This window comes from Aquarana catesbeiana, linkage group LG01 (genome assembly GCF_042186555.1).
Source record: "Aquarana catesbeiana isolate 2022-GZ linkage group LG01, ASM4218655v1, whole genome shotgun sequence".
Classification (NCBI taxonomy): Eukaryota; Metazoa; Chordata; class Amphibia; order Anura; family Ranidae; genus Aquarana; species Aquarana catesbeiana.
Window position 1 is genome coordinate 129,081,027 of NC_133324.1, and position 16,099 is coordinate 129,097,125.

A 16,099-nucleotide genomic window follows, 5' to 3' on the forward strand; every position below is an offset into this window, starting at 1 on the left:
ACATGTTATGTTCTGTTATTGTGATAGATGATGGATATGTATTATGGCCATACTTTCTAGTTCTCTGTATTGTGATGTTGACGATCTGAAAAATTAACTCCATTCTGTCAATGTGTCTGGTCATTCTAGACTTTGTTCTTCTTTCAATAAAAAATATTGAAATATAAATACGTAAAGAGTAACTCCACTTTTGTTGAGAAAAAAACATTCCCTTCTGGGTGATCTATGTACATTTCAAGGTTTTTAACAAACTTTATTGCAGATTCCTACCTTTTGTTATTCTGAAGAAATCAGTGTCAGTGTTTTTGACTGTGTCCATGTGGGAAAGTGAATCTAATGGGAGTGGTTTCATAATTATCAGTCAGCTGCAGCACCTGCAGGGCAGTAATGAGGAAAGCAGCAGGGCATGCATCCCTTTAGACATAATTTCCTACTGGGGTTATCTCTCCAAAAATGACCTGGCCACAATAGCTAAATATATAAAATTACTTTGTTTCTGCGTTGGTGATTGGTAAACATTATTTAGAAGTAGAAATTTATCTTGGAATGTCGATGACTATTATGATGATATGTGCTCATGTTTTATTGGGAGAAAATAATTGGTACTCTGTGTATACAGGTGGGATTCACCAACATAAGCCACATGTTGACCCCTAGAGGGCGGGTCTATGCTGAGCTCACGGTGTCCCATTTGTCTCCTGGAGAGTTCCTGTTGATCACTGGCTCTGGATCTGAACTGCATGATCTCAGGTGTGTCCAGCATTTTATTCCATGTATTCTATTTTTTTTGGTAGTTAACACAATTGGCATGAGCTTGGGTACCCATGTACTTCTTACCCATCATAAAGGCCCTTTATATACTGCTATAAGTGAAGCCTGAGTTCAATTTTAGAATTCATTTCAGGCATCATTTTAGGTATCTTAACAGAACGAGGGCTTCAGGTGAATATAAAAATGAGGGCCAAGGAGTGTGTAGCCTGTTATTGACATTATAATGTTATTTGACCCAGAACCTATTTGTATGTGATTTATCAATACTTGTTAATGCATGCCAAAAAATATTGCCTCAAACATAATGGATTGTTTTACTGTAAAAATTGACCAGTGCGGGATCTGTACATTTTCTTGATCAGGCCTCATACCTGCTGGTGCTTTTCATGGACATTTCCAATGTCAGAAAGGGGCTCCATTCATGCTCTGGTAATTGGGCTCAGCAGTGGGTACAAACAGCAATACAAAGAACTCTGCATACAGAAAAACCTCCAGTAATCACATTGAAGCCCTTGATGAGACAAAGTTTTTGTGTGCTTATAAAGCAGATAATCATTGTAAACCAATGAGTTCAGTTGCAGTAAGCAGTCAGGTATCTGGCACCATGCAGCTTGAATGTACTTATAGTTTCATAGGACGAACAGCTCTGCAAATGTTTTATAAATACACCCTTAAGTGTCTAACTATATGCTGAAGCTCCTCTAAGGTTGTGAATTGCACCACTGCTCAGTGATGATGATCATGGACTTTATGTATCAATAAGGAACTTCAGTCCCCATGAGCAAACTTTTAAGCTAGGGTGTACACAGATGTGCTGAAGTCCTCTGATCAGCATTCAGGTCCTTGTAGAGCCCTGTGATACACCCGCGCACATTCAGGGCGGCAAGAGGGGTACCGGGCATGAACAGACACGCCGAGTATTGAAATCTCCTTACTGGCCTAGTGCACAGATGTGTTGCAGGGATATTCCAGGACTGGAAGCCATGCAACACATCTGTCCACAGCACAGAAACACAATTAAGTAAAAAAAATTACCAGGAGGAGGCAGAAGAAACCAATTTTTTTGGGGGGGGGGGTGAAGCTAATATCTTTTCATTCATATGCACAAGGCAGATGCTGTTTTTATTCCTCACTTGTACTATATGGCACTGACTTTGCTGTGCTTGCAGGTGGATAGAAGAGGTGGCAACCCAAGGCCAGTACAGTGTGGAGGTCACCAATGTGACAGATGAGGTTGGAGTTCTAGGTGTGGCAGGACCACTTTCTAGAAAGGTTTTGCAGAAACTGGCTTCGGAAGATTTGAGTGAAGAAGCCTTTAAATTTCTACATAGCAGAAGAATGAATATTGCTGGAATTCCTGTAACCGCCATACGAATATCCTATACAGGTGAGGATGAAATATTTGAAAAAACATGGGCACCATGTCTGTAGTAATGATGAATATAATGCTGTGTGCTCCTAGGTGAACTGGGCTGGGAGTTGTATCACAGGAGACAGGACACCTCTGCGCTCTATAGTAAGATCATGGAGGCCGGTCAGGAAGAAAGCATTGATAACTTTGGCACTTATGCCATGAATGCACTAAGGCTGGAGAAAGCATTTCGTGCCTGGGGGGCAGAGGTAAGGGTAACACTGCTCTTTTCCTATACAAATCTGTTTCTCTTTGTCCGCCGCAATGTAATAAAAGATAAAACAAAAGTCCCTAAATCTATGCCTTAGTTTGTAGACGCAATAACTTTTGCACAAACCAATCAATATACGCCTATTGCGATTTTTTTTTTAACCAAAAATATGTAGAAGTATATATATTGGCTTAAACTGATGAATAAATTCGTTTTTTTATATATTTTTTTGGATATGTTTTATAGCAAAAAGTAAAAAAATTGTCGTTCTTTGTTTGTTTATAGCGCAAAAAATAAACACAGCAGAGGTGATCAAGTACCACCAAAAGAAAGCTCTATTTGTGGGAAAAAAGGACGACAATTTTGTTTGGGTACAGCGTCGCACAACAGCGCAATTGCCAGTTAAAGCGACCGAGTGCCGTATCGCAAAAAAAGGCCTGGTCATTAAGGGGGCAAATCCTTCCGGGGCTGAAGTGGTTAATGTGACTAAAAAAATAGAGCTGCCATCTATTTTTGCCTTTTCTAAGATGACTAATAGATTGGGCAGACATGCTCTTACATTTTACATTAGGTTGTCCCTGCCTCTATTATAGACAGATGTGTTGAAAGTAAATTACCTAGGCTGCAGTTAATAAGCAAAAATAAGTGTGTTTAGTATGTGTGTATATATATTAGGGCTACAGAAATTAACGATTAATTCCTCGATTAATCGTTATTTTTTTTGATCGATCAAAATTTTTTTGATCGGGAGGCTGCCTGCCCTGGGGCCGCTTTGGGCTAAGCTGTGGCTGCAGCGCTCCGTTCCCTCCTCCTCCACTATATGTCATACACAGTCTGCGGGCATCTCCCGCTGTGTGTCTCCGAGCTGAGTGTGAAATCTTTGGCCGCGCTGTGAGAAAAGTCCCGCCCTCCTCCTAGATCAGCTCGTGTGATAGACGCAGCGTTCTGTCTATCACACGAGCTGATCTAGGAGGAGGGCGGGACTTTTCTCACAGCGTGGCCAAAGTTTTCACACTCAGCTCCGAGACACACAGCGGGAGATGCCCGCAGACTGTGTAATACAGGCACTGACTACAGTGAGGCTGCGATTATGGGCACGGTGAGGCTGCATTATGGGCACGGTGAGACTGCATTATAGGTACGGTGAGACTGCATTATGGGCATGGTGAGGCTGCCATTATAGGCACGGTGAGGCTGCGATTATAGGCACAGCAAGGCTGTGATTATGGGCACGGCGAGACAGCATTATGGGCACGGTGAGGCTGCGATTATGGGCACGGTGAGACTGCATTATGGGCACAGTGAGGCTGTGATTATGGGCACAGTAAGGCAGAGATTATGGGCGCGATGAGGATGAGTTTATGACGTGTGACGTCCTAGCCATGCCCCGCTATGTCTGGCTTTGGCCGTTGCCATAGCAACGGTGCTAAATCAGCTAAAAAAAGTTGGATCTGTATGTGCGTTATAATAAATCAAAATTAGTCGATTAATCGATTTTAAAAAAATCGATTAATCAAACATGAAAATTTTAATCAGTAACAGCACACACAGTATATTATAATTTATATTCATCCTGCTCAGGTCTAATACAGTCTCTGTGAAATGGAAATAAAAGGGAGCCACACCTGCATGGCCGCATTAAAAACGTGCTGCTGATAGCAGACGCATGGAGCGCCATTAATTCTTAACCACACTGTACTGAACCACACTATAAAATGCAGCCACAGGAAATCCGCATACGTATGAACCTAGACTTATGTGATTTCTCTGCATCTGTATTTGTGTGGGCACAGCAGCATCTCACAAAAACTAAGAAATACAGTTTGTGTGTATGGGTTTTGTTTTGTATTGTCAGTGAGTTGTACTAATCCTACATTTTATATTTTGGCTAGATGAACTGTGACACAAACCCACTTGAGGCTGGGTTACAATATTTTATAAAGTTAAACAAGGTAAGTGAAAAAAAAAGTTCTTGTGCTACTGCTAATAACAATTTTAAAAATATGCGGGTGCAGCATGTCTGCCAAGTAGTGTCAAACCGTGTGTACCACACTGCCACCTTGTGGCTGCTTCATTAAGTAAAGAACAGAAAAAGTGCAACGCCAATAGTCTTTTGCGCATAGTGACCATCCAGGATTCTTACATTTTTAAGCATTAAAAAGGGTGAAGCAGGTTGTTTGTTACTGACAATTCCCTTGCTCATTGTCTGCAGTGCTGATCCCTCCCCCTTTCTCTAACAGCAGAGGAGGAAGAGAGATTGTAATACTTGTGAATGAGAAAAGAATGAATGGATCAGCAGCTGCAGATTCATTTAGTCTGTTTCACTGATACAGTGATACACTGATACCTTTCCTGCCCCCTCCTCTCCTACACACTTTATGCAAACTCTAGTAATCTGGATTATAACCCCTCACCCCCGAATCCTGCACAGATGAACATTAATCCCTTCATCTCCATCCTGCCACTGTATGTGACCTGAACATTAACTCCTTACCATTACCAAGCTGTGTGTTTAACCCTCTCAATACCAGCATCCAAAAAATAGTGTCAAACATGAGATCACCTTTGTGGTGTATGCTTTCTAAAAGGGCAATTTTGGGGGTTCTTGTACTGTCCTGATATATTTTTTTTTTAACTGAAACTGAAGGAAACTGCTTTTTTTAGAGTTGGTCTCTTTAAATTTTTGCCGTAAATAATGAAAAAAAAAAAAAAAAAAAACAGTGGTGATTAAACATCAATTCATTTGGGTACAGTGTTGTATGACCGAGTAATTGAAGCAGTCTCGAGGAGACTGGAGAGAAATTGGCGCCGATCCGGCTTGACTGTACATTATCAGGCATGGAAAGACTATTTGTGTGTCTATAAGGGTAAAATTGAGACTGCTAGATCAAACTTTTTCTCCCATGCTATTGAAAAAAATCTTAGCAACCCTAGACAACTCTTCTGCACCATTGACAGATTATTAAAACCTCACAGTCCCTCCACACCACCTGCTTCAACACATTCCTAGATTTTTTCTCCTCAGAAATTGACAAACTAAGACACCTTATTCTTACCACACCACATGTTTTATTCACATCACTTGCTAGTTTTACTGGCTCTTCTCTCTCCCACTTCTCTCTACTTGACTCGGCATCTCTAACTAAATTGGTCTCTAATATGAAATCCTCCACCTGCATACTTGACCCCATTCCCACCCATTTATTTAAATCCTGTTTTAGTTCTCTATGCCCCATTATTCTCAATATCATAAATTACTCCTTTTGCACCAGTTTTGTATCAACAGTCCTCAAAACTGCCGCCATCACCCCAATACCAAAAAAAACAACATGGCTCTGGACAATTTAAACAATTTTCGCTCAATATCTAACTTTCCTTCCCTTGCCATGATCCTCGAGCAGGCTGTGATATCTCCATACATAATCACCTGACTTTAAATAATCTATTTGAACCCCTCCAATCAGTTTCTTTGGCAACTGCACAGCTCAGAAACCATCTTGGTCAAAGTCAACGACCTTCTGTTGGCTTCTGATTCTGGGTTACTAACTATTCTTATTCTATCAGATCTTAGTTCTGCCTTTGATACTGTAGACCACAATCTTTTAATCTCTCACATTGAAACCATATTTGGAGTCTCATGCCGCGTACACACGAGCGGACTTTTACGGCAGACTTTGCCCGGTGGACTTTTCAATGTACTTTACGACGGACTTTCTGAATGAACGGACTTGCCTACACACAATCCACCAAAGTCCGTCGAATTGGGAATAGAATAAGGAAGTTCATAGCCAGTAGCCAATAGCTGCCCTAGTGTGGCTTTTTGTCCGTCGAACTAGCATACAGACGAGCGGACTTTTCGACCGGACTCGATTTCGACGGATTGATTTAAAACATGTTTCAAATCTAAGTCCGTACAACTTTTGAAAACACAAAGTCACACACGATCGAATTGTCCGACGAAATCCCGTCCGCCGGGAAAAGTCTGCCGTAAAGTCCGCTCATGTGTACGCGGCATCAGAATTGGCTCTGAAATGGATTAAGTCATATCTGACTGATCGCTGTCACTTTGTTTCTCTTGGATTCCAGTCTGAAGTAGGTTCAGTCAAGTGCTGTGTTCCTCAGGGTTCCATTGGCACCCCCCATCAATTACGTAAGGCCAGTCTTAATAGCTTATCTACAGATGGCACTGTACTTGAGCTTCAGTCTAAATTGAAAAATCACATGTACAAAATGTTGTCAGATCATCTTTTTTCCACTTGAGAAACATTGCTTGGCTCCGTACTATGCTATCATACACTGTAGCTGAAAAGCTGATCCATACATTTGTGTTCTCCCGACTTGACTTGAATGACCCCTTCCCTGCCAGTGTCATTTACACAGTGACAGTGCATTTTTTTTAGCACTGATCACTGTATTAGTGTCACTGGTCCCCAAAAAGTGTCACTTAGTGTCCAATTTGTCAATGTCGCAGTCCCGCTAAAAGTTGCTGATTGCTGCCATTACTAGTAAAAATAGAAATGCCAAAAACAGAAAAAATGTTTTTTTTTTTCAAAATTGCCAGTCTTTTTTTGTTTATAGCGCATAAAATAAGAACCGCAGAGGTGATCAAATACCACCAAAAGAAAGCTCCATTTGTAGGAAAAAAAGGACATACATTTTGTTTGGGTACAGCGTCGCACGACCGCGAAATTGTCAGTTAAAGCAACGCAGTGCCGTATCACAAGAAATGGCCTGAAGGGGGTGAAACCTTCCGGGGCTGAAGTGGTTAAAGGCACTATATATAATAACGTTTATTATTATTATTAATAATAATTGTCAGTCAACCTGTCAGAGCACTGAAAACTGAAAAATAAAATGAAGGTAATGAAGGGGTATTACAGGCTGGTACTCAAGCAAATCTTATAATATATTGTAAGTATATGATTTGTAATCAAACAATGGGGGTTATTTACGAAAGGCAAATCCACTTTGCGCTACAAGTGAACTTGGAAGTGCAGTCACTGTAGATCTGAGGGGAAGATCTGAAATGAGGGGAATCTCTGCTGATTTTATCATCCAATCATGTTCAAGCTAAAATGTTTTTTTTAATTTTCCTTGCAAGTCCCCCTTAGATCTACAGGGACTGAATTTCCAAGTGTTCTTGCTGTGCACTTGTAGTGCAAAGTGGATTTGCCTTTCGTAAATAACCCCCACTATGTCTAAGCCTCATTGTGGCTCTGAATACTTTAGCGGTGCTGACACAGTAACGGGAAAATTACATTTATAATGTTGTTTTGACGTTTGTATGGCTTCTAGCAGTAAAGACGTTCATGTATGTAAATCTCTGCCAGACGGCCATGATGCTACACACCATAGTCATTTATCATCATTCCTTTCCTGTGATTTCAGCAAGCCGACTTCATTGGCAAGCAGGCGCTGCAGCAAATTAAGGAAAAGGGGTTTCGGAGGAAGCTGGTGTATCTCACCTTGGAAACAGATAATGTTGATCCTGAGGGAAATGAAAGCATCTGGCACAATGGGAAGGTGAGAAGAGTTTAATCATTAGAAGTGGATTGGAAATCTTTTCCTGCCACAGCGAGGAAACCTGAACTGAGAGCAGGATGAGCAGTCGCAGCAATTTATCGTATTACATGGCAGCTATATGTTAAAGTACAAAACAATTATTAGTATATCCATTCTCATATTGAATGCTACGCAGTACAAATGAGAGTTTGTATTTCACCGCAAGTTTGGCGAACATCTTAAAATTTTGTTAAAATTCTATTGATGAAATGTAGTAAATGGAGAAAGCAACTTTAAAGTGGTTTCTGGTGGTTTTTAAAGCCCAGGAATTTGACAAAATCGACCCTTAACGTGCCTCCCCACCCTCAATGCAAGGGTTAATGACTCATTCAGTCTGGGGGTGTGGGGATCAGGTATAATACTAACCTTACTCCTCCTCCAGCAGGGTCCCTCCAATGGTGCAACTGGCCCCGCGTTCTCCCCTCTAAGGCACTCCTGTCTCCTCCATGTGCATGGTTGAAGCAGAACTAAAGGCACTTTTCTTAGCTCCTCTCTAATGGTCAGAGTCCCTCACTGGCATCGACATCTTCTCCCTGGGTGCCAGTCTTTGGGCATCTCTGCTACAGGAGTGAGACACACAGGGACCAAGGCAAGGATGTAAGATAAGCTGCACATGCGTAGCTCAGTTTATATGCCATAGAAACCTGCAAGTGGGCAGGTAGGTGTATTTTATTAGAGAAGAGACTTTGCATGTCTCTTTTGCAATAGAAGCCTGCCTGCTCACACTCTGTTGTAAAATTCATACAGTTCCCCTTTAATAGCCTTGCATTGTATATGATGATGGTGAGGGACTGCAAACAAAGGGAAAGAACCATCATGCTCGAGCTTGCTGGAGCGGGGGTAGGGTAAGTAATGCAGCCTCTTCAGTTCCCCCTAGACCTAATGAGCATTTAACCCTTGACATGTGGGGGACCCTACTGCAAAGGTAGATTTTCTCCAATTCCTGGAGTTGGGATTTAAGAGTGCAGTGAGCTTTAAAAGGTTAGATCACATTTACTAAAAAAAACAGCCTATCCAGGTAAGGGTCACCTACAGATAAAAACAAACTGCAGCTTTGACTAAATTGGCATAAAATATCCTTGCTATAGATGTAGGCCATTTACATACCTCGGAAGACTGGCTCAAAAACACCCAGAGATGGCATCATCCTGTCCTGACTTGTAGCTAGGATGTTGCTAAGACACTCCCAGCCATTACTGCTCATCCCCAATCATATAGGAGCAAGCTCTCAAACCCCCACCCGTGTGTGATCCACTATTTTCTCCATAGCAGAATCGCTGAGCTCTGAGCTTCAGTATTATGACAGGGAAGAAAGCACATGGTCTGAATCAGCTGTGAGTGTCTCAGCAATGTCCTAACAATAAGGCAGGGCAGGATGATGCCATCTCTGGGGGTTTTTCAGCAAGGCTTCAGGAGATAAAGGTGAACTAGCCCTTTAAATGTCTTTGGAGGCTTAGGGAAGCTGTCCGAAACCTGTTGTGCCAGAAAAACAGCCCTCATTGCAATAAATAAACAAAACATTAAATAAACTAAACTATCCAACCCCCCCCCCCACACACACACACACACCCTCTGGGGCCCCTTTCACATGACCGTTCTGATCAGGTCCAGCTGTCAGTTTTTGGGCAGTAAATTCAACCCTATGGACCAGCAGGTATAAACTGACTTGTGTCTATTTACACTTGCTTACTTCCGATCAGATCCGGTCCACTAAAAACCAACGGAAGAGGATCAATTCTCCTCCATGCAGATGGATAAGATCGGAGGGCAGTCAAGTGTAAATGGACAGCGGAGTCCGTTTACTCCTGGCTGCCCACAGAGCTGTGCCTGTGACCACTCTGCAGAAACTGAGCAGACACGGACCTTTCATTCACCCGCTCTGCTGTGATCAGTAACAGTATCATATCTCAACAATTAACCTAGTCCAGAATGTAGATGCTGACCATGGATGATAACTGAGAAAAGATGTATCCATCCTCTGGAAGAGGATGGCATTGTAAAGGAAGTAAGTACTGTGATCTCTGCTAGAGGTAATAAATACCTAGATGGGTCACACTTACACATTACTTAGCATTCTGCTCCTATAATGAAAAAGAAAATCCGATCCACTTTAAATTATTATATTTATGTTTCTGCATACACAGTATATGCTCAGACGATAGCACTACACTATTTTGATGATAGTATATACAGTATATGCTCGGACGATAGCACTATTTTGACGATAGTATATACAGTATATGCTCGGACGATAGGACTATTTTGACGATAGTATATACAGTATATGCTTAGAGGATAGCACTATTTTGTTGGCATTTTGAAGAAATACGCAGCTAATAGGAAGCATTCTGGTCAGTGGAACATTAACAGATTAAGGTCACTGGAAAAATCCATATAGCAGTGAATCACAGTCAGATGACAGAATTATGATTTATCCACGTGGAGCTGTTGGTAGCTTCTATAAAGATAATAAAACTAGCTCCAATGACAGTTTTATGGTGGAGGTTCATGTACCTACAGTAATTCAGACAACAATTTGCCCCGGTGTTGGTAACATTACTGACATGCGGCAAATTCAGGTCGTTCTTACTGCCGCCACTACAAGAATCCATCATTGTGGCAGCGACAAATTCTTAAAGAATTACCGCCTGTTCTCCAAATAGGTGGGCCTGGAGGTTGCCCAATCCTCCTTAAAGGCACAGACACCCAGCACATAGCACAATGGCAGTAAAGTGTCCAGTAACAGTACACCAGCAAAAAACAAATGGCCCCTGCCCCCACCTATGGCCTTCACAGCAAGGAGCACATGCAAGAGAAAACCTGCAACACACGCAAGACACCTTTGCTGCCATTGTGCTATGTGCTGGGTGTCCAGTGTGCCCCTGTGCCTTTTAAGGAGGACTGGGCTACCTCCAGGCCCACCTGCCCACCTCTTACATGTTCCAAGGCAGGGACACAGAAAAATAGTAAAAAAACTAGTATTTCCAGAACACGATATATACCAGTAATTTCATTTAGATATTTTAGTTAAAATATTAGTAATTTTTATGAAAATATATTTTTTTTACATTTTTGAGCATTTCTCAGCTTACAGAGCAGAATGTCTTTATGGAAACGTGTACACTTACCTATGGTGAGGGAGCTCTGGTCCGGTCACATGATCACCCCAGAGGCCATCTTCAGGGGAGAGGAGAGTTCACCAACAATGGCTGAAATGCCTGGCTGGTGACGTCAGCCATAAGCTTGCTATGGGGCGTCCATAGTTGGCTGTCCCTCCTCTCCCCCGAAGCCACCTTTGGGAGCCAATAACGTTACTGGACCAGAGCGCCCTCAGAATAGGTAAGTGTACACATCTTCGTATCACACTGTAGTAAGAATAAGAGCTAGAATGGTGGTGTAAGGCGGTTTAAGCATAGTTAGGAAAAACCTGGATATCCACTTTAATTTGGCCTGGGCAGCTTGACATCAATGATCTCTGGCTATGAAAGGGTTAATGTGTATCTTTAGGCCTTGTAGTTTCATATAAATGAGTCAATTTACTTTGTTTGGAGATTTATATTTGAATGGCAGGAAAAAAATGCTAAATTATTTACTACACATTATTCTCTAACATAAATTGTGTTTAACCTAGTTGAACAAAGTGCAGTGTGACAGGCAAAGGTTGAATCACAGAACTAACACCAATGTGACACATCTGTTGAGCTCTGGTAAATGTGGTTCATACTGTAGAACCAACTACTAGAGAAGGATGATTCATTGGTAAGGTAATTAAAGATGATTACCTGCCTTTAGATTTACAAGTAAGGGCAGTCTAGAAACTTCAATAGGTGCATAAGAGGACCAAGGGATCAAAGCCAGTCCATGATCAGATGAAGACTAGAGTGAAAACTGAGTAACATTCATCAAATGCTTTTTGTATTAACTTCCTGTTGTACTATTTTTCTGATTACAGTTAAGGGTTCCTCAAGCATGGCTTTAATTGTATAAATAAATTCTTATTTTTCAGGTTGTTGGTAACACTACATCAGGGACCTACAGCTACAGCTCCAACAAAAGCTTGGCTTTTGCCTATGTGCCTACAGAGCTCAGTACAGAAGGACAGAAACTCGAGGTGGAACTTCTAGGAAAGCATTACCCTGCCACAATAGTCCAGGAGCCCCTCGTGTTCACCGAGCCAACCAGGAACCGCATGCAGAAAAAAAGTGGCAGTACTAAAACTAAATGATATAAGTGAATTTATGAACACTCATCTGTGTACTTCGCTTACCTCTCCCCATGCTTTTCACAATGGTATTGCCAATGCTGCTCTGAAAACAGGAGGTATGGCTGGTGGTTTGCATTACCTTTCTTTATGCTGTTAATACAGAGCAGCCTTTCTCAACCATAGCTCCATGAACCCTAGGGTTCCTCCAGAGGTTGCTTGGAGTTCCTTGAGCTCTGAGCAATTTTTACCACTCAGATAAGTTCTCAATTACACCAATTATCTTTTTAGCTATCTGTAGGTGGGGATACATCCTACAAAACACAAATGTAAGGAGCATTCTTCTCACTGACAATCACACTAATATACTGTGAGCTGTAGCTAAAGTCATTATTAGAAGGTAGACCAGAAAGTTATTTCAAAGGTTCCTCCATGTTAAAGGATAAGTTTTCCTTTGGAAACATGTTACATGTACCACACGTTTTTAGGGTGGAACATGTAGCCCTCCCTGTGACAGCGGGCAGGGGATCCTCTCCCCGCACCCGTTGTCACAATTTGAAAACACATCCGCGTCATTCATACACAGTTTTCTATGAATGGATAGACTACAAGTACTGTCAGCCATCGCGGTTCTCAAACTACAAGGGCGCTGGTGAGCGCTTTGGTAGTTCATGGATTCTTCATGCTCTCAGGTAACTGCCTGCCCTTATGATGTACGAGCAGACAGCTATCCCGAGAGTTTACAGAAGCCTGAGATTGCACCCGCAATATGCTGATCGCAGGTGCAATTCTCTGCAGGCTCCCTAGATAAAAAAAAAAATGCACATTTTTTTAACCTGTTAAAAAAATGTGCATGTATATTCTTTTTCAAATGGTGAACTTAGCCTTCAAAAGATGGACAAAGGCTGCTCTAGAGTGACTAAGGCACTGGAATTCTGGGTTAGCAAAATCAGCAGCCAGGATATATCTATCATCCTAATCAATCCCATCATCACCCTGGTTATTCAAACAATAGGCCAGCCTGCCTGATCGTTACCCAAGCAGCTTCCAATCACATCTGGACCTTCAAATACATACAAACTACACAAATCCAATCATGCAACCTATCCCTTTCTGCCTATAAGTCGGGCAGGACAGTGTGTGTCTATTTGTAAATGCTTGTTTACCAGTGCTTAGATGTGTTGGCTGACTTCGTTTAATTTTTTCAGGCATTTTCCTTTATTTAAATCTGGTGATTCTGCAACAGGCACACTTCCTGTCCTAATGTGACAAAATTCACTCAATATCTATGGGGAGAGCTATGGTTGTTACCCAGGCTGATCCCCTACAAACACTTCTTCCTTTCTTCATCTCCTTTACACAGGGTGGGAAAATTGTAGTTTACAGAAGATAGCTTGGAATGAAGATAACAACATTGTTTGTGCTTTAAATACAGCACACGGGAAGTTGCAAGTACACTGAGATCAACAGGTATTCTCTGTACTTGCTGAAAATATTCCTAGCATCAGAAATTAAAATGAATGCAGTTACCACACCTAAGGACTGGTATGCCGCAATATATTACGATTTTGTTCTTTGGTTCAGATTTAAAGTGTATAACTCTACCATACACTTCTATTTGTTGAAAAAAAGAGGAGTATTAGCTCTACTGCTAAGTTTTTTTTTAATTTCTGTGTGTAATTATGTTTGTAGAACTCCCCCTCTCTGACAGAAAGTTCAAAGAAAGTTCCAGTGGTGACACAGGGAACAATTCAAACGCTTCTAACTACGGTACCAAAAGCAGTTTTTTTGGGTTTTTTTGCTGGTGTGTCCCTTTTGGAGACCCATCCCCTCACTTCCTGTTTTTAACAACTCCTTCCCACCCTATCCAGAACTAAAAAAAATGCTTGACTGGAATCTTACTTTTATGTCTATCTTTTATATCAGTTTCTCAGATTCAATTCAGTTCACTTTGTCTGATATTCCGTCCACATAACTTGGTGAGGACATTAATTAATGTTAATGCAAATATTGGTAAATGAATGTACTTTATGCTTTGTAAACAGTTGTGGTACTGAATAAATACAAAAATAAATGGAATCTATGTATAACTCAGTTGTGTTTTCATGCTGTTTATATTGTTATGCTTTGAACACTGAAAGTATATTGTTATGCTTTAAACACTGAAAATAGGTTGATGATGATGATGAAAAGATGAAATTGACTTTTATTGATCACCCATAAACATGAAATAGTTCAGGAAGTCCAAAATGGTTCATAATATTCATTTTTTAATTCTCCACGGTGCAGTGCACACACTTGAAACTAGAACCAGGTGCAATAAAAAAGTGAACACGCAAAAGTGAATCACACAATAAAGCTCACCGGGTGTACACATGGTCCTCCTCCGAAGAGAAAAGACTCTGGCCCTGATCCCCACAAGGCTCCTGATGAGGATTGTGGTACTCGTTGTACACCTGACCAAAACCAGATGGACCCCATTCCTCAGTAGACCTCCCGAAAGCAAGGTCCACCCAAGAACTAGGTGGGGCTCCCCTGAAGGGAGACCCCATGGGAGGGGGGGAAGCTGACCATAAGGTCACATGCCCTCCCCCAAGACTTTCAATCTACTAATCAGAGGTGAGTAAAGTACATACATGCTATGCAAAAGAGTGCAAAAATAAATAATTGCTCGGGGGTGCCAAAGTGTAAAACAATGACTAGCCTTCTCCAGTTTCAGCCAAAAGGGCTAGCCTAGAAGGCAGGTGTGAAAAAAGCATGCAAAAGATTTTCCGCATTCTATCTACCCTATTTAGCTGTACTCTCGACCCTTCTCCAGTCATGGCTATACTCAACCAAAAACCGTTAGCTGTGACTAGACAACAATTCAAACTTCCCTTGCAGGTCACCACCACCGCAAAGCAAACTATAGCCAAGGAGCCAAGGCATGGAAAATCCCTCACCTTAGCATTGCGGAAACTAAAAGGAATTTTGTTTGATAGCGTAAAGAAATATGAAAAAGCATGTGGAAACCCTGGGTGGATCATTACCTCCCTGTTGATTTTGACAAAACACTACTATTTCCCTGAATATTTCCAATATTGCTAATCAGAGCCCCATCCCCCTTCAGGGCTCTCCACATTCCCTCCCCTTGGAACCGGCTCTAATCCCTCCTTGTCTTACTGATTCTATTCTTTTTCTCCCCCTATCCTCTGTTTCCTACTCCTCTTCCTCTCTCTTACAACTTTCTTATTCCCACTAGTTTTTATTTACTAGGGGCCTATCTTACTAGCATAGGCTCGCTAGCATGTATATATTTGACAGGACACCATCTGCAACTACTCTACATACAGTGGTCCCCAACCTTTTTGGCACCAGGGACCGCTTTTGGTGTAGCCACTTTTTTCAGGGCCCGGGGAAGGCGGGCAGTTTACGGAGTCTCACAACCCCCCCCTGCACTGAACTGTAAAGGAGCACTGTGATATAAAGGGGACTGTACCGCAATGATTACAGTCCCCTTTATATCACAGTGTCCCTTGCAGGTATTGACCCCTCCCCACATCACAGTGCCCTTTGCAATCATTGCCCCCCCATCACAGTCCTCCCTGCAGACATGGCCACCAATCACAGTCCTCCCTGCAGTCATGGCTCCCCATCACAGTCCTCCCTGCAGTCATCACCCCCCATCACATTCCTTCCTGCAGCCATGACCTCCCATCACAGTCCTTCCTGCAGTCATGGCCCCCCATCACAGTCCTTCCTGCAGTCATGGCCCCCCATCACAGTCCTCCGTGCAGTCATGGCCCCCTCATCACAGTCTTCCATGCAGTCATGCCCCCGTCACATCACAGTCTTCCCTGCAGTCATGCCCCCCCATCACAGTCCTCCTTGCAGTCATGGCCCCCCACCACAGTCTTCCCTGCAGTCATGCCCCCCATCACAGTCCTCCTTGCAGTCATGGCCC

At 42.2% G+C, this 16,099-nt stretch overlaps 1 protein-coding gene across 2 annotated transcripts in view; it reads left to right on the forward strand.

Moving 5' to 3' along the window:
• DMGDH (dimethylglycine dehydrogenase) overlaps positions 1 to 14,246 on the forward strand; it is a 102,661-nt gene extending 88,415 nt beyond the window's left edge. For both annotated transcript variants that reach the window (XM_073623765.1, XM_073623758.1), the window contains exons 11-16: positions 620 to 750; positions 1,941 to 2,158; positions 2,234 to 2,391; positions 4,286 to 4,345; positions 7,782 to 7,916; positions 11,962 to 14,246. In XM_073623765.1, the coding sequence (XP_073479866.1) occupies positions 620 to 750; positions 1,941 to 2,158; positions 2,234 to 2,391; positions 4,286 to 4,345; positions 7,782 to 7,916; positions 11,962 to 12,180 (921 nt within the window). In that variant the 3' untranslated portion in view covers positions 12,181 to 14,246. The remainder of the gene's footprint in view (positions 1 to 619; positions 751 to 1,940; positions 2,159 to 2,233; positions 2,392 to 4,285; positions 4,346 to 7,781; positions 7,917 to 11,961) is intronic.
• The last annotated feature ends 1,853 nt before the right edge of the window (positions 14,247 to 16,099 follow it).